Source organism: Ctenopharyngodon idella, chromosome 22, assembly GCF_019924925.1.
Source record: "Ctenopharyngodon idella isolate HZGC_01 chromosome 22, HZGC01, whole genome shotgun sequence".
Classification (NCBI taxonomy): domain Eukaryota; kingdom Metazoa; phylum Chordata; class Actinopteri; order Cypriniformes; family Xenocyprididae; genus Ctenopharyngodon; species Ctenopharyngodon idella.
Window position 1 is genome coordinate 25,972,823 of NC_067241.1, and position 21,664 is coordinate 25,994,486.

Here is a 21,664-nt window from a genome sequence, read left to right on the forward strand (position 1 = left end):
ATATCAAGGCCAGAAGTTTAAAAAGCAACATCAGAAAAAAACACTCTCCTTGAATGTTGTAATTTAATTACAGTCAAATCCTCAAAGGTAATACAAGGTTACTTTTAGAATAAATAATCTTTCCGATTTTTTTCTTGGCAGTGAAGGAAAAGGAGGATTCTCCTGCTGATCCGGAATCTCACGGCATGGGTGAAGAGACCCCCGGCGAGTACAGGTCAGAGAGCCACACTAGTTCTGTTATAGATCTCGACACAAGTTCTTCATCTCACTGAGTTCCTGCTGTAACATCATTTCTTAATGCCTTTATCTCCTGCAAACAAACCTTACATGCATGGCATTTACTTGGAGCCACACGGAAAGCATTACTCTCACTAGCCTACACACACAGGTAGTGAACGGCAGCTTTGTTTAGTTCAAAAGTCAGATCTTTAGTGTAGTGGTGTGTGAATATAGTTGTCGTATTGTGTTAAGACTATAGTTCCACTTCAAAAGTTTCCCTCAGTTATAGAAACATTCAACATTGATAATAATAAGAAATGTTTCTTGAGCAACAAATCAGCATATTAGAATGGTTTCTGAAGGATCATGTGACACTGAAGACTGGAGTAATTATGCTGAAAAATCAGCTTTGCCATCACAGGAATAAATTACATTTTAAAATATATTTCTGTCATGACAACTCTCGGAGTGTTTGGCATGGTAATGGGTATGACAATGTTGATATGTTTGGTCTTGGTGGAATAGATCTTCTACGCTGCTGCTGCTGCAGAGCAAGTACGGTACTTACTATTGCCAATACATACACAACACGCTGCTGTGAGCAAGACAGACATGCTGCTGCTGTACAAGATAGCGTACATGAATTACCCGTTGCAGATCTATACAGGTGGAGCTGGAGAAGGTGAAGGGGTTTCTGAAGCGCGTTGCACTGCTAAGGCAATGCTACCAAAGTATTTTGAAGGTTGAGCAACGAGCTCATTGGCTACTGATACAGCAGGAACCAATCAGCTGTGCCCTATAGATAATGATGTGATTACGAGCAGGTTGAGTTAAAGGACCTATTAGCCTGCGCCATCTAGAGTTTGTATTAACTTAGAACTTTGTATTAAAATACAAAATAATAATATTTTACTAATATTAAATAATGTAATATTACCTTTTTTTACTGTATTTTTGATCAAATAAATGCAAACTTTTGAACATACATAATCAGAAATGGCTGGAAAGGTCATGGAAGTTTGTTGGTAAGAAATTGTGAAAACCCTATAAAATATGTGTAGTTAACCAGTCATAGCCATGACACTGTGTCACAACCAGGTTCAAACAAGTAGCACATTAAAAATCTGTGTGACCAGAGGCGAGCAAAAAGGGGGCTATGTGCAGTTAGCTTGTATATTTGCACATGGAGAAGCTTGAATTCGTAAATGTGTTTCCATCTCATTACACTTAGACACAGAGATACCCGTTTTATTCCTCCCTCAGGAAAGAAATCCAGCAGAGGCTTGGAGTCTGATCTGTACGCTACCCTTGTTTGGGGAGTTAAAGCACCAGACACTCAAACATCTGCTAACTGAAGTAACCAGATAGGGAATGCAGCCTTGGCGAGTGGTGACTTACATAAAATCTTACTGACCCCAAACTTTTGAACATACATATTCAGAAATGGCTGGAAAGGTCATGGAAGTTTGTTGGTAAGAAATTGTGAAAACCCTATAAAATATGTGTAGTTAACCAGTCATAGTCATGACACTGTGTCACAACCAGGTTCAAACAAGTAGCACATTAAAAACCTGTGTGACCAGAGGCGAGCAAAAAGGGGGCTATGTGCAGTTAGCTTGTATATTTGCACATGGAGAAGCTTGAATTCGTAAATGTGTTTCCATCTCATTACACTTAGACACAGAGATACCCGTTTTATTCCTCCCTCAGGAAAGAAATCCAGCAGAGGCTTGGAGTCTGATCTGTACGCTACCCTTGTTTGGGGAGTTAAAGCACCAGACACTCAAACATCTGCTAACTGAAGTAACCAGATAGGGAATGCAGCCTTGGCGAGTGGTGACTTACATAAAATCTTACTGACCCCAAACTTTTGAACATACATAATCAGAAATGGCTGGAAAGGTCATGGAAGTTTGTTGGTAAGAAATTGTGAAAACCCTATAAAATATGTGTAGTTAACCAGTCATAGTCATGACACTGTGTCACAACCAGGTTCAAACAAGTAGCACATTAAAAACCTGTGTGACCAGAGGCGAGCAAAAAGGGGGCTATGTGCAGTTAGCTTGTATATTTGCACATGGAGAAGCTTGAATTCGTAAATGTGTTTCCATCTCATTACACTTAGACACAGAGATACCCGTTTTATTCCTCCCTCAGGAAAGAAATCCAGCAGAGGCTCGGAGTCTGATCTGTACGCTACCCTTGTTTGGGGAGTTAAAGCACCAGACACTCAAACATCTGCTAACTGAAGTAACCAGATAGGGAAGTGCGTCCCGTACCAGCTGTGGAGTATGACGGTAGCCTCATAGGCTTTCAAAACTGCATTACTCTGGCTTGCACAAGGAGGCCACTGATTTATTACACTTTGGGGAATAGAAGAGCTGGTTTATCATGTTACGCCATTGATGATTTTCATTTGATGCAATGAAATATGATAGTAGATCGAATTTTAGTAGATCGAAGATAGGGGCTGTGTAGCCGCAGACCAATTAGAGTGTCTATGATGACCCCTGTCCACTGTCGAAAGCAGCTACAATGGGCACGTGAATGTCAGAACTGGACCTTCGAACAGTAGAAGAAGGTTGTCTGGTCTGATGAGTCTCATTTCATTTACATCATGTGGACGACCACGTACCTGGAGACGTAATGGTACCAGGATGCACTCTGGGACGACAACAAGCCGATGGAGGCAGTGTGATGCTCTGGGCAATGTTCTGTTGGGAAACCCTGGGTCCAGCCATTCATGTGGACATAAATTTGACACATGCCACCTACCTACACCTACCTACCTACATGAAGATTACACCCCTTCATGACAATGGTGTTCCCTGTTGGAAGTGGCCTCTTTCAGCAAGATAATGCATTCTGCCCCACTGCATACATTGTTCAGGAATGGTTTGAGGAACATGATGAAGGGTTCAAGATGTTGCGCTGGCCCCTAAATTCCCCAGATCTCAATCCAATTACGCATTTGCAACCTTGCAACTTATGGGACTTGAGCGATCTGCATATACATACAGGAACGTTCAAAAGTTTGGGGTCAGTAAGATTTTTTTTTTTAAAGGAATTTTTTTTCAGCAAGGACACATTGTGAATCCTACAAGACTTTGTAAAAGACAGAAGATTTTTCTTATGAATTATAAATCATTTCATCGAATATCATGTTTTCCATAAAAATATGAAGCAGCACAACTGCTTTCAACATTGATAACGATAAGAAATGTTACTTGAGCAGCAAATCATCATATTAGAATGATTTCTGAAGGATCATGTGACACTGAAAACTGGAGTAATGATGCTAAAAATTCAGCTTTGCTATCACAGGAATAAAATACATGTTATGATATGTCAACATAGAAAATTTATTTTAAATTGTAATAATATTTCCCAATATTAATGTTTTTTTTTCTGTATTTTATTCAGACTTTTGATAGTCTTTGGTAGTGTGTGTGTGTGTGTGTACTAACAGATTATGATAAAAATATTTTAGTTTTTATCTGCACCAATTAACCAGCAAAAGATGACACAATGCAGTCCCTATTGTTCAATGTTCTATTGTGGGACTACTATTTCTAAAATTAAAAGAGGACAAATGTCAGTTTATCCTAATAAATGTTCTGTCTGGATTTATTTTATTGCTATCCAAGATGTTGTGGCATCTCATAGTAATTGGGAGCTTACGCGGTGACCCCCCGTCTCCTTACAGACACCTGCTTCCTGGCAGTGTGCCTGCTCTCAAATTGGCAGCTAATTTTGGTTTGTCCCATCATTCCTTAGGGACTAAAGTAACCTGACAGGCTGTTTGTCTACAGGCACACAAAGCATCTTTTAAGTCAGTCCCCTCATTGGCTGGCGTGACCAGTGCTCTGTGATTTTCTCTCTCTCTCTCGTTTTGAGAATTGCTATTAGGCTTTGAAGTCTTTGCAATTAGTAATTAGCAGATAGCAATGATTGCATCCTTCCCCTACACCCCTCCTTACCCGCACTTTCTGCCAGCTTTGACTAGTATCATCTTCTTAGTCACTCTGAGCTGAATTTGACTCATTTTTCTTGGTGTTTGACAGTGATGATGAGAAGCCGCTGAAGAGCAGCCAACGATTGTTCAGAGACATCAAAGAGGATGACAGCAGTGAAGACTGCTCTATGACATCAGAGGACGAGGACTGCGAGTTCAACGAAGACGGGTCGTTCATTGGCGAGTATTCGGGATGCAAGCGCAAGGAGTCAACGGAGGTGAACGGACACGCCCCTGTGACTTCCTAATGCTGGTTCAATCTTATGAACTTTTATACAGTTTTAACAGGGAAAAAAGAAATGTTTGTTTGTATGATGTGCCTTGAATGTGCCTATGTTTTGTAAGAGTTTTGCACAAATGGCCACTTCTTTACAGTATTAATATGAAGGGTGATGACAGGTTATAGTTCAGCACAACATGAAAATTATGCCATTATTTACAGTACTCATCGCCATGTTGTTTCAAACTCAAATAATGGCTTTCTGAGATGTTTAGCAGAGTATTCAAGATGCTCTTTCCATACAAAAATTAAAAAGTAAATAGGGCGGCAAAGCTCCAAACATATGACTCATTAGCTATGTTCAAAAAGCCTTTCATATGATATGAAATTTAAGTCATTACTTGCTGATAATCTGCTGCAATTCTCAAATCTCAATCACATTTGCACCATATTTGAATATGTGCAAATGTGAATGAGATTTGAGAATTGCAGCAGATACCATGGTGGTATGGGTAGATTTAAGGGTGGGTATATCTTAACCAACCCTTAAATCTACCCATACCACCAAATCTGTCCTAACCTTACCCACCTCAATAGCAGCACAAGTGTTTTACAATACAACATAAACACAGTAAGTATAGATTGTACATAATTATTATTTTTTATATAAATACATGGTAGTTACATAAAAGATACCTAATATAAAGTGTGACCTGAAACATTATTTGCAGGTTTGCCAAACAACAAAACAAACAGGTTCGTGCACCTTAGAATTAATGTGGATTACACGTTTGCGGTCGGATTAGGAAACGTTTTCACTTTTCCTGCTGAAGAAAAATAAATAATTCATGGCCTGTCACAAAACTGATATCTTGACAGCACAATTTTCGGTTACATGTTCGCTTGTGTGGGCAATCACGTAACCTCTCTGCACGCCTCTCAGCAAGATACTGACACAATGAAACAAAACAATTATGTTCTGACTCTTCAGTATATCTACAAAAACATATTTCTGTTTAACCATGTATTTTATTAAAACTGACATTGGAGCTGCCATGGGGAAAATTCTTAGATAAAGGTCATCACTGAGTGGTTAGATACTATATTTTTGTTTCGTTTTTGATAAGTTTCGTTATCAATAACATGCTAAGATTGCTTTATTAGCTTCTTGAAACTCTAAGGCTCATGTATGATCAAGTCAGTATACTTTTGGTGTCTTCAGCAAATCTTTTACATTTTTTTTAAATTATGTTTTGCCTCCAAAATGAAATGATACGACAAGAAGGGTTTGTGGATCATCAGAATCCATGTTTCTAATAATATATCATGTCCAGGCTGCAATCCAACGTAATGTCAATCCAACTTTAAATCCCACTAACATATTTATTATTAATGAGAGAAAAAAGCCCTTTTGCTGATATATGAGATGAGATTTTTTTTTCTAATATTTTTTCTTTTATATATTAGTTGAGAGATTCCACTGTAGATTCTTGCACTGTACATATCTGTAGATAATGTTTTGTTTGTTTCTTTTTGTATGTTTTTCTTTTTGCATTTTTGTTTTTGTGCATTTTATTCTGCCTGAAAATGTTGCTTATACTAAAGACTCAGGAGTTTTTGTTAGAATATTCCTTGCAAAAATGTTCATCTTTATGATATCTTCAGACCTGAGAAATATGTTTACCCCCACATTTTCTATATTTTGTATTCATGCACAATACTATGAAATGTTGACTATCAAGACACATTTTGTTACACTGAACCTAAATGATTTCTGGTTTCACCACAGAAACACATAGGACAATAAAAATGACTATTAAACAGTTTTTTTTTTTTTTTTTTTTTTAACATTTCAATTATATATGACCTTATATTGAGTTTATATTTCTATTAATAATAATAAACATTTTCTGATTCCAGTACAACTGGAAAAAATGCATTAGAAATCCAGGTAAACCATTTCCACAAACTGTAGGGGAGTTGTAGATAAAGGCTTTGTAATAAGCCGTTACATGCTCTTGTGGAAAGTGCCTTGTGACCTTTGAACTTGTACAATGTGCGTCTCCACAATACAGCGGTGCTCCACTTAAAAGACAGACAGTGGTTTTGAGGGCACAACCTCTACAATTATAACCAGTGCTAAAGCGCATCCTGATGAATCTGAACATATCCCAAAGGACTAAAAAAGGACTAGAACATCTACAAGAGGGTCACCAGATCAGGATCACTATATATAACTGGCCAAGAGTCAATGAAGTGGACAGAAAATTGACATTCAAGTACTTTTGCTTCCTTCTCAAGATCCCAAAGTGCATAACCAGGTACACTTCTGTAATATTGTATAGATGAGAATACGATATAAATTAAAAAAGTAATCATTTCAACCAAAGCTACAATATAGAAGCTAAAGTTCAGCTAAATGTTTGGTTGTCCCTAGTGTCTCTATTATGCTACATTAAAGGTCCTTAATTTTGTTTTGGAGGTCTCCTACAAAAGATATACATCCAAGGTAAAAACTAAAAATTAAAAAAAAACCCTTTTAATTCCCTTTCGAGGGAACTTGCACTGCATCGTAATTAGGATACGTTGGGGAATGCCTTCGGCATGCAAGCGTCTGAAGCACATGTGAAACTAGACCAATCCTGATTGGTGCTGTGTCATGACGTACCCAGTGACGTGGCATGTGACGGCATACATTGAATCTATAAAAAGATGCCGGCACACAATAGCGTCAGCTTCTGCTCTTCAGCAAGCGCTCTGTGCTGAAACTGTCTGTCTGTCCGAGCATGCACAGGCAGCTCTCGAGGGAGCTGTCTGTGTGCACTGTGAGTTGCTGCCGCTCTGCTCCCGCTTGGCCGTGTTCGATATGGCCGGCCAGGCTCGCGCTCCCCGCAGCTCGTATCTGATGTCATGGGGATCGCAAATGGAGGTGGCTGACGTGCTTGAAACCACTTCGGTGCTTTCTCAGCACTCATCAACCAGCTCTGACACTCACAATCCTTATGCGGAAGCCTGCTATGTGGCTTCTTCCGCCCGGGACATGGGCATAATGCTTGAGATATCTGCATCTGAGGATGTGGATTTTCTTAGAATTGATGCAGGGGAGTATGAAGACTCGGCACTTCATCCCCCTGCTTATGAGGAGCTCGTGGAGGTTGTGACTCGTGCTGTGGCAAAGTTAAATATCGAATGGCATCGCGAGAAGCAGGAAGTGCAAAAAAAGTAGTAAGCTGGATGAGCGCTTCCTGCAATCCAGATCACAGCCTCCATGTCGGGGCTTACCCTTTTTTCCCGATCTGCATAATGAGTTGCTCCTCTCATATATCTAGCTCCACTGTTCATAATTACAGTGGCATACAGGGGACTAAGGAGAATGGTTATAGGACAATGCCGCGGGTTGAGGAATCTTTGCCGCATGACATCTGCTTTGGTGGGAAAGGCATATATGGTGGCAGGTCCGGCTGGAGCATGCCTGCACACGATGGCCATCATGCAGGCGTAACAGGCTGACCTGTAAGGGACCTTGATGAGGGCGAGAGAGTCAAGCCTGACGATATTAAAGAGCTACGTCAGGCTGCAGACCTATCTCTCCGAGTTACTAAGGAGACAGCCTGCGCCATCGGCCACTCCATGGCAGTCCTTTGCTTAAGGGTACCAAAGTCAATGTAAACAAACCACCCGAAGTTGGCCTCAAGAGGCTGATTCCCCTAGTAGATTTTTCTCGAAGCATGGAAAGGTCTTCCGAATGTATCTCAATGGGTCCTGCATACTGTAGAGAAAGGTTACAGACTACAGTTTGGGTCTTGCCCCCCAAAATTCAAAGGGGTGGTCTGGACTTCCGTAGACCTGGAGCAGGATCAGGTGTTGGAACAGGAAGTTCATTCCCTCTTGGTGAAGGAGGCCATAGAACGCATTCCTCCTCCCAAGTGGGAGTCTGGGATCTACAGCCGGTACTTCATTGTTCCGAAGAACGATGGGGGTTGCATCCCATTATAGATCTATGGCATCTGAACCAAGATTCAGGTTGAAGATATTGACTATTCCTATTATTGTGAGTCCGATCAGGTCAGAGGACTGATTTGTCACAGTAGACTACTCTGTTCTGATTAGTCAGATGGCCCATTCTGTTGTGATTGGTCTACTCTGCTCTGATTAGTCAGATGGCCTATTCTGTTGTGATTGGTCTACTCTGCTCTGATTGGTCAGATGACCCAGTCTGTTCTGATTGGTCTTCTCTGCACTGATTGGTCAGATTGCTCAGTTGTCAACAGTTGTCAGTTGTGATTGATCTACTCTGCTGTTTTTGGTCAAATGGAGGGGTTTAGAGAGAAATGGCAGAGTCTGTTGTGATTAGTCTACTCTGCTCTGATTGGTCAAATGGTCCCGTCTGTTGTGATTGATCTACTCTGCCCTGATTGGTCAGATGGCCCAGTCTGTTGTGATTGGTCAGATGGCTCAGTCTCTTGTGATTGGTCAGCTTTACTCTGATTAATCAGATGTCCCAGTCTCTTGTGATTGGTCTACTCTGCTCTGATTGGTCAGATGGCCCAGTGGTTTTTTTATTGGTCTATTCTGATTTGATTGGTCAGATGGCTGAGTCTGTTTTGATTGGTCTACTCTGCTCTGATTAGTCAGATGGCTGAGTCTGTTTTGATTGGTCTACTCTGCTCTGATTAGTCAGATGGCCCATTCTGTTGTGATTGGTCTAATCTGCTCTGATTGGGCAATCTAACCAATCAGTGCAGAGAAGACCAATCACAACACACTGGGCAATCTGACCAATCAGTGCAGAGAAGACCAGTGTGTTGTGATTGGTCTACTCTGCACTGATTGGTCAGATTGCCCAGTCAGTTGTGATTGATCTACTCTGCTGTTTTTGGTCAGTGCAGTGGTTTAGAGAGAAATGGCCCAGTCTGTTGTGATTAGTCTACTCTGCTTTGATTGATGAGATGACCCAGTCTGTTGTGATCGGTCTACTCTGATCTGATTTGTCAGATGGTCCCGTCTGTTGTGGTTGGTCTACTCTGTTCTGATTGGTCAGATGGCCCAGTCTGTTGTGAGTGGTCTACTGCTTACAATGTGTTTTACCATATCAATTGGAGTGTGAGTCCTCATTCTTTGGAAGTCCATGCAAAGTGGATTTGCTTTTGTAGCGCAGAAAACTGCATTTTCCTGATATGTCAACAACACAAATTCTACCAGGCCTCAGCTGCAACTACAATGTTTGAGGGTCAAAATAGACAGTGTTTAAGGGTCAAAGTAGACGTCGTTCGTTGGCAGACAATGAAGACCATAGGCTTGCATTATGCAAATGTGTTACAAACTTATGTAGGTTCATGTAGAAGGTGAGACTGGAATTACTGACAACTCATTTCAAGCAGTTCAGGTTCGGTTCTTTCATTTGGGCACTTTGATCGTTGAAACTTTGCAGACCTTTTACATTCACAAACAGCTATATCACACACTAATAACTAATTTACATTAAAGTGCCCCTATTGTGCTTTTTTGAATATTACCTTTCATGCAATGTGTAATGCAGCTGTCTGTGAATGTAAATGATCTGCAAGTTATGAAGCTGAAAGTGCAAGCTAAATAAAGTTATTGTCTCTCAAAAGAAAGAAATAATTCTGAACCTACTAAACGAATCGTCAGATGATTGCTTCTTAAATCTCTGCGAGGTCTAAATGGGATTTACATTTAGACATTAAAAATGGGACAGTACCCACTTTATTTGGACCTACATGCTCCTCAAAATCACAACCTGTAGTATGATTTAATTATTGATGTATATCAGTGGTTCCCAACCTTTTTTACGCTAAAGTACACATTAGTTCCTGGGAATGAACACAGGTTCCTCACTTTATTTTAAGTGGTCAGTTTTTGTGTATTTTCGCTGCAAGTACACATTAGTTCCTGGGGATGAACACAGGTTCCTCACTTTATTTTAAGTGGTCAGTTTTTGTGTATTTTCAGTATAAGTACACATTAGTTCCTGGGGATGAACACAGGTTCCTCACTTTATTTTAAGTGGTCAATTTTTGTGTATTTTCAGTGTAAGTACACATTAGTTCCTGCATCAACACATGTTCCTGACCCTTTCTGGCAACACTTTACAATAACTTTATTTTAAGTTTATGTGTATTTTCGCTGTAAGTACGCATTAGTTCCTGGGGATGAACACAGGTTCCTCACTTTATTTTAAGTGGTCAGATTTTGTGTATTTTCAGTGAAAGTACACATTAGTTCCTGCATCAACACATTTTCCTGACCCTTTCTGGTAACACTTTGCAATAAGGTTTCATTTGTTAACTGCATTAGTTAACATGAACTAACAATTAATAATACTTCTACAGCATTTATTAAGCTTAGTTAATGTTAATATCAGCATTTACTAATACATTTTTAGGATCAAATGTTGTATCTGATAACATTAGTTAATGCTCCGCGAAGAACTAACACGAACAAGAACATTTCTATTAACTAAGATTAATACATGCTGTACAAATATATTGTTCATTAACTATAATGCTAACAAATGAGACCTTGTAAAGTGTGTAAACTCTTTTTCTAAGATGGTATTTGCACGTTGTCTTCTACCAGTATGCAAGTTGCACAATAAAATAAAAGCAAACTTAGTGAATCCTAGGAAACCATAATGTGCTATGTAAGACGACAGAATTGGTGTATTCTGGTGTATTTTGCAAACATTTGTTCCATCCATAGCTTGACCATGAAATAGTTTGAATAATAAGTATCCACCCTCATACTCATATTTAAGCACATTGCGGTAGGCATGAACAATAATGCTTTACACGTGTAAAAACATAAATAAACAAAAACAAATTTTAAACATTATTATTTTAATGTCATCATAAAATACAGGCTTAAAATTCAGCACTCAATTTATACAATATGCTACACCTGGACCTTTCTCCATCTTGCTATACACCAAGGGGTCCTTGGCCTGAAAAGGCTTGGAGACCTAGGTAAAGATTATGCAATATAATATAGAGCTATACAATATTATATAACATAAATGGTACCAAGTTGAATACAACAACAACAAAAAGTCACATTCAAGTAAATTGAGTCTAGGATTAAATCAATTCTTCTGTGTTTCAGAGTATAGTCTGCAGATTTACTGTGTCAAGCTGTCATTGTAACCTCTGCCTACTACATGGTTTTAGACTTTGCTTTATGGCAATTTAATGATGTTTATGACAAATGAAATAAGAAGAGATATCTTCCATGACCCTTACTTTTAAAAAAAAAGTAAATAAGAAATGCGTTTACACAAATCCCATTTTCAAAGAAATGTCCTGGGCAATTTTGCAATGTTCTTGATACCTTTAGAGGTGACTCATTTCTCTAACAAATTGGATATGGTGGATATTGGAGGAGGAAGCTGTCAACAGCAAATCCACCCTTTGCTTTCTACGGTCAGGCTGGAGCAAATGTCACAGCTTCAAATTAAGTAAAAAAAAACAGAGAATCATTAAAGAAAAGCAAGAACAGAGCACACTGCAATAATAGATTAGTACATTAATTAAATAACTAATTAAATGAATAAGCAGAATTATGGCATGCATGTACACACCGGCTACTTTATTAGGTACACCTTGCTAGTATCGGGTTGGACCCCTTTTGCCTTTTTGCATAGATTCAACAAGGTGCTGGAAACATTCCTCTGAGATTTTGGTCCATATTAACATGATAGCATAAGTTGCTATAGATCTGTCAGCTACTCATCTATGATGCAAATCTCTCATTCCACCACATCCCAAAGGTGCTCTATTGGATTGAGATATGGTGACTGTGGAGGCCATTTGAGTATAGTGAATTCATTGTCATGTTCAAGAAACCAGTTTGAGATGATTTTAGCATTGTGACATTGTGCGTCATTCTGTTGGAAGTAGCCATCAGATGATGGTTCGCTGTGGTCATAAAGAAATGGACATGGTCAGCAACAATACTCAGGTAGGCTGTGGTGTTTAAACTATGCTCAATTGGTATAAGGGGCCCAAAGTGCGCAAAGAAAATATCCTGAAAATATTCTGACCCTACCATCTTGAATGTTGCAGCAGAAATCGAGACTTTGGTCCAACTTTGTTGAACCCTTGCATATTGTAGCCTCAGTTTTCTGTTCTTAGCTGACAGGAGTGGCACCTTGTGTGGTTTTCTGCTGCTGTAGCCCATCTGCTTCAAGGTTGGACGTGTTGTGTGTTCAGAGATGCTCTTCTGCATATCTCAGTTGTAACGAGTGGTTTGAGTTACTGTTGCCTTTCTATCAGCTGAACCAGTCTGGCCATTCTCTTCTGACTTCTGGCATCAACAAGGCATTTTCACCCACAGAACTTCCACTCACTGGATATTTTCTTTTTTTTTGGACCATTCTCTGAAAACACTAGAGATGGTTGTGTGTGAAAATCCCAGTAGATCAGCAGTTTCTGAAATACTCAGACCAGCCCGTCTGGCACCAACAACCATTGCCACATTAAATAAGTCACTTAAATCACCTTTTTTTTCCCCATTCTTTTGCTCAGTTTGAACTTCAGATCGTCTTGACCTAAATGCACTGAGTTGCTGCTATGTGATTGGCTGATTAGATATTTGTGTTAACGAGCAGTTGAACAGGTGTTCCTAATAAAGTGGCCTTTGAGTGTATATATATAGGCTATTTTTCAAAGAATATATCTTGAATAAAGTTTATTTGTCTTACCCTTTTATCATTGTTAAGTATAACTCAAGCAAAATGCTATGAGGTTTATGCTTAGAACAACAAACAATTGCCAATGAGGTAACAAATAAAGTTAATAAACTTGAAATGAAAATAAAAGTAAGGTAAACTAAGATATATTCTCTAAAAAAAAGACTTACTTTTGTATAAAAAAAAAAAAAAAAAAAATGCATCAAGTACATTTATCCTACGCAGATGTCAAGATGACAAACCAAGAACAGTATACTGACTAAGAACATTTCTTGGAATGCAAAATTAGTGTGTTGTGAGGTTCACAGTCAAATTCAGTTATTCAGGCCATGTGAGAATCTGATCTCATGCAGATTGTGCAGGTGAATTGCCATTATTCCATCCAAAGCTCTTTAAGATTAAATAGGCATCTAGCTATAATCAGATGACTCCATGGCTAAAGCACTTGAAAAGCACCCAATGCTTAGAGCTGAAATAAAGTCATTCACAGTGATAATCCCTGCTTCGTGCTGGATTATTCTTTTATCCTTTCTAAAATTGCTTTCTCTGTAGAGCAATGAAACCCACTAAACAACAACAAAAGATTACCCCCTCCCCCCCATCAGCAGACCTTGGCCTTGTCAGAAATACATCGTCTTGTCCAAGGCTATCAGATTCAACGTGTAACACACAGGTAAGAGCCCATAGTGAGCATCTGAGGTCAGTGCACCTGAATTATACATGACTGAGGTTTCATAGACAACATACAATTCTACTTTGTTGACCCTTGTTTTTATAATATTCATCCAGCCATTCCCAGTTCTTTTGTCGATCTGCTGTGCTCACTTGCTGCCAATGTAACTGACTGCTGCAGGCGTGTGTTTAGAATTGAGACGGATGATAAAAATAGATTGATTTTTTTTTTTAAGTAAATATGAGTCATGCTTTCCAGCGCAAAATCTCTCCATCACAAAGTCTATGGGATTATTTTGCCTGTGTTTTCCTTTGTCAGGTGAAATTCTTCTGAAAATTGTCTGACCCCAAACTTTTGAACACTATTGTAGCTTAGTGTTAATAGCTACTTTCTCTGAAGTGTATCTTTTAGCTTAGCTTAGCTATTGTTTACAAGTAACTTGTAGCTTAGGTAGCTACATTTTAGCTTTCCCAGGAACACTCACTAGAACAAACAGTGCATGCAAGTTTAACACTTCTATGCTAAGTGTTAGCGGTAGTAAGAGTGAAGCTTACCTAAATGCTAATTCAATCTTCAGCCTTCATCATCCTGTCCACGATACTTGATAGCTTGATGAACTATTCCTGTCAGATCTGATAATCAAGGACATGAAATCAGAAAAGCACAGGCAAACTGGAGTTCCCATTCAGTCAGTCACATTCAACGTTACGTCGATACTGATATAATGGGGTCTCGCCTGGGAGCCCAATCACCTCAAAGTGGTACAAAACGAGCCAATGGGAATTGGCCAGTGAGATTTACATGCCAGGCCACACCTCTGGCATCCGGGTATGAATAGGACCAGCATACTCACTTCCATTCATACTTTTGCTTTGGAGCCGAACGGTTGTGCAGCGATTGCTCTTTCCAATTCACCTCTATTGAGAGTAAATTTCTGAGCAAATAACAGCAATTTTAATTGCTATCAGGAGAACACTCTGAAAACAGCAATTTTAATTGCTACTTTGCTTGCAGCTTGTCATGGGATCTCTCTGCAGGTGTGATGGCGCATTCCAGCAGTGTTTGCATCCAGCTTGCTGTGTACACAGGGCAGCATTCGCCCCTGGGCACTTCGGCTAAGAGTATTTCCCTAAAAAAGCGAGCACGGCAGCGAGTGTCTTTTTAAAGACGCCTCTCTGTCCGTGCATTCCTGGATGCAGTCGTTTCCTGTTTTCATCCGACGGCCACGGTCGCTGTGTCACATGCCCAACATGTTGATACAGTGTTCATGGGTGATTCATGTTCTCGAGGGAACATGATCACGTCGACATGCAGGTCGTGACTCTCCTTTCTCGTAAAGGCTTGAGTCCCCTTTGTTGTTGCCCAGCCGCCGCTTGTGTGTAAAAGCACAGCCGTGGGTCTGTTCAACACTTTGGGAGACTGAGAGTTACAGCGAGAGCTTTCTGCCGTTAAAACCCCTGTGGATTTCCCGCTCCTCAGCGTTTCGTGTGCCGGTGAGCTGCCTGCTGACAGCGCGTGTTGCCACGGCAACCCAGCGCGTCGTTAGGCACTCCAGATGAGGATCAGATGTCGATAGCTGCATCGGTGAGAGGGCTTATCGTTCTCTGGAGAGGAAGATGAAGCTGAGCTTCCCGCTTCGGCGGTGTTTGCTCATGCTGAATCGGATTCAGAGTTGACAGCCATGCTTTCCCGGGCCGCCGCACGCTCAGACTCGCTCTGGTGGATTGGTTCTGGGCTTGGAGCGCGACACGAAAGATCACCTCGCCCTGCCCCCATGCCTTTCTTTCTAGAAGTGCATGAAGAACCTTGGCAGTATGGAGGCAGATTAGTGCCAAAATCTGTTTAAAGTTTTTTCTCTTTCACTACCCTCGTCTGTGGGGCGGTCTGGGTGTTCATGGAGGTTCCTCAGGTGGATTGTGCAATTGCAGTGCATTTATACCTGCAAAGTGCTGCCACCTGGAGGAATTATCTGTGACTCCCATCCAGTGCCTGTGAGGTGATGGCAGCTCTAGCTGTTAAGCCTCATGGTGCTGCTGGACAGACCGCCTCCTTTTTGCATGCTATGGTCATTCTGCTGGCCAAGGCAACGCACAGGGGTAGTTCTGAGCCGGGGTTGATGCAGGACCCGCACATGCTGACTGACCTCGCCCTCTGGGTGAGAGAAGTCGTGGCACGGGCCCTCGGCTAGACGATGTCCACCTTTGTGGTCCAGGAACACCATCTCTGGCTAAACCTTGCAGCGATGCGAGATGTCAACAAAGTGCACTTTCTTGACGCTCCCATCTCACAAGGTGATCTCTTGGCGACACTGTCGGGGATTGCATGGCAGTTCCCGACAGTTCAGAAGCAGACATTCTGACCATGGTCCAGTCTACTTGTCGCCAAGAACATCCCCCTGCGAGCAGTGCTCCGCCCCGGCTCAGCCGTGAGGCCAAGCCCTCTGCAGGAAGGTGATGCAGCCCATTCCCAGGTCACTGCTAAACCTAAATGGTTGGTGAGGTGGTCCTGGGATGGGTGACCCGGAGTTGCAGGGAACAGCTCTTTCTCAGGAGTTCGTATACGCACAACCCAGCCCCTGGCGATGGACGCAACAGAGCCTGTCCCTCCAGCCGAGATGAAGGATTTTACAGCAAGCGCCCTTCATCGTACCCAAGATAGCAGTGGGTTAGGGACAATCTGGTATCTGCATGTCTTGAATCGGGCCCTTTATAAGCTCCCGTTCAAGTTGCTCATGCAGGAATGCATCCTCATATGTTTTCACCCCATAATTGGTTTGCAGCGATCAACCTGAAGGACACGTACTCTTGTTTCACCTTGACACAGACCATTTTTTCGCTCTGCTTTGAGGGTCGAGCATACCAGTACAAGCTCCTCCCCATTTATGCTGTCCCTGTCTCTCCGCGTCTTACCAAGCCGCGGAGGCTGCCCTTACCCTGCTTAAGGAGGTGGGCATTCACATCTTGAACTATCTTGATGACTGACCCTTTCTGGCTCACTCTCAAGATCAGTTATGTGAACACAGGGACCTTATGCTCAGGCACCTCAGCCATCTGGGGTTTCGGGGGCAACTGGGAAAAGAGCAAGCTCTTCTCTGCCCAGAGCACCTCTTTTCTCAGTGTGGAGATGGACTTGGTTAGTATGACGGCGCGTCTCACCAACGAGCACGCACGGTCGGTGCTGAACTGCCTGAATATGTTAAGGCGGAAGACAGTGGCTCCACTGAAACAATTTCAGAGGCTCCTGGGGCATATGGTATCTGTAGCCGCGGTCACGCCGCTCGGATTGCTGCATATGAGACCGGTTCAGCACTGGCTACACAGCCGAGTCCCGAGGTGGGCATGGCTCCACCCCCAGGTGGTCCAGCTGATTTGGAGCTGATTCGGGGATGCACAGGTGGTTCTGTTGCCTCCCAGGAGTCCGCTTACTGCCAGTGGTTTTATTCCCTGACCGAGGGGACCCTCGGCACGGATGCACTGGCACACAGCTGGCCCCAGGGCCTACGCAAATGTGCGTTTCCCCCAGTGAGCCTTCTCGCACAGACACTGTGCAAGGTCAGGGAAGATGAGGAGCAGGTCTTGTCAGTTGCGCCATACTGGCCCAACCGGACCTAGTTCCCAGAGCTGATGCTCCTCGCGACAGCCCCTCCCTGGCGGATTCCCCTATGAAAAGACCTGCTTTCTCATGGACGGGGCACCATATGTCACCCATGTCCTGACCTCTGGAACCTCTACGTGTGGTCTCCTGACGGGACGCAGAGGACTTAAGTGGCCTACCACCAGCGGTAGTTGACACTATCACTTCGGCTAGAGCCCCCTCTAGCCGAAGAGGTTCCAGAGTGGAGTCTGTTCACTGAGTGGTGTTCTTCCCTCTGGGAAGACCCCCGAAAATGCCCAGTCAGAGCTGTGCTTTCCTTCCTTCAAGATGGCTTGGAGCGGAAGCTGTCCCCCTCCACCTTGAAGGTCTACGTGGCCGCCATCGCAGCACATCACGATGTGGTCAGTGGCAGGTCACTAGGAAAGCATGACCTGATTATCAGGTTCCTCAGAGGTGCCAGGAGGGTTTATCCTCCTGGGCCTCACCTCATTCCCTCTTGGGATCTCTCTGTCGCCCTGGCGGGCCTACAGAGTGCTCCCTTCAAACTCCTTGAGTCAGTCGAGCTGAAACATCTGTCGCTGAAGACTCCTGACTGCGCTCGCTTCCTTTAAGAGGGTTGGGGATCTGTAAGCATTTTCGGTCAGCGAATCGTGCCTAGAATTCGGGCCGGCTTCCTCTCACTTTATCCTGAGACCCCGGCTTGGATATGTGACCAAAGTTCCCACCACTCCCTTCCGGGAACAGGTGGTGAACTTGCAAGCGCTGCCCCTGGAGGAGGCAAACCCAGCCCTCGCGTTGCTGTGTCCCGTTCGTGCCCTGCGTGTTTACGTGGAAATCACACAGAGCTTCAGAAGCTTTGAGCAGTTCTTTGTCTGCTTTGGAGGTCAGCAGAAGGGAAAGGCTGTCTCCAAACAGAGGTTGGCCAACTGGATAGTGGATGCCATCGCCTTGGCGTACCAGTCCCAAGGCGAGCCGGTGAGAGCTCACTCCACTTGGGGTGTTGCTTGCTCCCGGGCTTTGGGGCACGGTGCCTTTATGGCAGGCATTTGCAGAGTTGCGGGCTGGGCAACACCGAACACATTCGTGAGGTTTTATAATCTCCGAGTGGACCCGGTGTCCTCCCATGTGCTGTGTACAAGTAGATAGCCACGGGTTCTCACTTGCTGTGCCATTTCGCTCGGACGAGGGAATACGAGCACTTTTCTGCTACTCAATTCAGTTCCCCAGATGGTGAACCCTGTGGAGGTTCTCCTGCATCCTGCAGCAGTCAGATGAGGTGGAGGCGTCCAACGCCAGGTCCAGTACTCGTGTGCATGCCCAGGTAGTCAGCCCTTGTACTGGGCTAGATGCCCATATGATGTGATTCCCTGCAGGTAATTCCATATGTGTTTGTCCATGGTACAGTTTTCCTGATGGTAAACCCATGTCTTTCCCTGGGCGGCTCTGCCCCATCTCTGTAGTGTTCTTCCCTGGTTAGGTAGGTCCTACCTCAGAGATCTCCATATGCGTTACTGCCCCACGGGTCAGTCCATATGTGTCTTCCACACGCCAACTCCCTTTGGGCAGGGTGTGGTCTCCGTAGCTTTCCCCTCCATTGGACTGGGAACACTTTCCTGGCATTTGTCCATGGCTGAGAAAACGTGGGAATCGAGTCCCGAAGCACTCTTCCCCGGGGATAAGGAACAGCAGCTTCGACCATCCCCTGAGTAACACACTGTCCACTTCATCCCACTGGTATGGAAGACTTCCTCTGGCTTACTCCGGACGCTGGAAGGTTACGACATCTGGGGTAGCACTTGCATTGGGCACATCACGGCTTGCCAGCATCTGCTTCCCCAACACTCGTAATGTTTTCCATTGGGACCCCATTACGTCAGTATCGACGTAACTTTGAACGTGACTGACTGAATGGGAACGTCTAGGTTAGTATTGTAACCCCCGTTCCCTGAAGGAGGGAATGGAGACGTTACGTCCCCTTGCCATAGCCCTGAATCACCGCTGAATGGCGGGGTTCCCTGGCTCGGCTCCTAAGCAAAATATGAATGGAAGTGAGTATGCCGGTCCTATTTATACCCGGATGCCAGGGGTGTGGCCTGGCATGTAAATCTCACTGGCCAATTCCCATAGGCTCGTTTTGTACCACTTGGAGGTGATTGGGCTCCTAGGCAAGACTCCATTACGTCAGTATCGACATAACATCTCTGTTCCCTCCTTCGGGGAACGGGGGTTACAATAGTAACCTAGATGTTTTTTTGGACCACAAGGGTGAAATTAAAATCTGTCTGGATTGTTTGCTTAACTACTGGAATATATGGTAAAGCTAGAGTTTTTGCTCTAAAACAATGCCATAAAATGTAAAAGTCCTTAAAGTTAGCATACCTTCTACTTTCACTGCTCCCAAGCTGTCTAAAAAGAAAGCACCAAGGTTGAGGAAACTTGTGAACGCATAGACCATTCTCTGTGAATCAATGCTGTGAAAGTCTTATAGAAACGTTGGGTACAAGAGGTTATCGTTACCTTGCATAAAGATGTGCTGCATAAAGTGTTTTAGGAAGTACCTCAGTAGGTGATCCTGAACTAGTGCACAGTGACCCTCTCTTGGGTCAACACAAACACTGTTTTCACTCATCAAACATAAACATGGACCCTAACCCTGACCCAAACCCCATTAGATTTGGATGCAGCAGCTCTCAAAGCCTTAATAAAGAATGAAATCAGACTGTAAATAAAAACACCAGGGCTCACTGAAGACAAGGTTTGATCTACCAATTATTCCAGAGAGCAGTGCTGCCATCACAGAGTGTACAAGAAGGTGGAGGACACACGCTATGGAGTTTTATTAATAATGAACGTGTGGTTCACGGGGAGGTAAAATATGACAGGTGTCATATTTCAAGATTCCTGGGTTGCTTTGTTAATAAACAGCAGATTTTTAAGAGAACTACTCTCAAACAAAACTGTCAAGTTGTCAAGTTCAGTGAGAAAAACTTAGTATATATTCACAGCTACAGAATATGGTTGCCAGTACAAAACACAGATTGGTTAAAAACAAGAATAACAACCAGATAACTGTCTTAAAGTTTTAAGACTCACAACCGCATTTTTGGTAATGTGTGACAGATGAACTTGTGCCTTGATGGAACTCATTAAATAACATTGTGTCAGTTGTAATAAGATTATAGAAGACTAGTGTTATGAAAGTTGGCATTTTTGATATTTATTTTAGTCATTATGGATACAGGTGATATTCACCAGTCACCACTATCATGTAAAGGTGTACTAATGTACTAATAAAGATGTACCCCATTGACATCTTAGGTAACTAACCACTTTCAATTTTATGACACGACACTAGTACTTTGTTTGTAAACAAAAAAACATAAATTTACCACTTAATTTAAAAATATTAATCTCCAACGTGTGTTCACGCAACACCGTATGCTCTCGCGTCAACACAACACGCATGCTTTTTGGTGCTCTCGTGAACATGTATTTGTGTTCCAAAGATGAACGAAAGTCTTAGGGGTTTGGAACGACATGAGGGTGAGTAAATAATGACAGAATTTTCATTTTGGGGTGAACTAACCCTTTAGATACTGATAACACAAGACAAGATTTTTTCCGTCATCAAATCTTTTCATCTTGTGTTTGTCATACTGATGTTTACGCTAATTTTTTGTCTTTCTCTGTCTTTCTGGCTTTAGAGCTTTTCTGCATCTTGAGCCATACAGATACTGATTCTCCAATTGTAAAGCACACTAGGTCACTAAAGCACAATAACGATTTTGCGCTGTCTAATTTTCTGTCTAATATATATATATATATATATATATAAAGTACTGTGCAAAAGTCTTAGGCCACCATTAGATGTTGTTTTAGCGATGGTATAATGACCATATATAATTCTTTCTCAGTCTCTTTATTAGGATATATGCAGTATTTATAAAAAAAATATGAATCTTGAGGGTGTGTGAATGATGACAGATTGTCCATGTTTTAGTATCCCTTTAACATTTTATGTTTTCACAGACCACAGACCTTCCCTTGTGAAAAATAAGTATACTATAGCATTAGCATAGAACTTATTACAAAAATAATATACTTTAGAAGAACACAAATTAAGTGCGAACTGATACTTAACTGAACTTGACAAACTTTAGTAGGAGTTACATACATCTTTTTATGTAACTTCATAATTCTATTGTCTTTGAAATATGAATAAAGTGTTCTGCCACA

General features: G+C 42.3%; 1 protein-coding gene across 25 annotated transcripts in view; it reads left to right on the plus strand.

Moving 5' to 3' along the window:
- Positions 1 to 6,280, plus strand: part of chl1a (cell adhesion molecule L1-like a) — a 71,850-nt gene extending 65,570 nt beyond the window's left edge. For all 25 annotated transcript variants that reach the window (XM_051880406.1, XM_051880404.1, XM_051880403.1 and 22 more), the window contains 2 exons: positions 142 to 214; positions 4,284 to 6,280. In XM_051880406.1, the coding sequence (XP_051736366.1) occupies positions 142 to 214; positions 4,284 to 4,482 (272 nt within the window). In that variant the 3' untranslated portion in view covers positions 4,483 to 6,280. The remainder of the gene's footprint in view (positions 1 to 141; positions 215 to 4,283) is intronic.
- Positions 6,281 to 21,664: the final 15,384 nt, after the last annotated feature.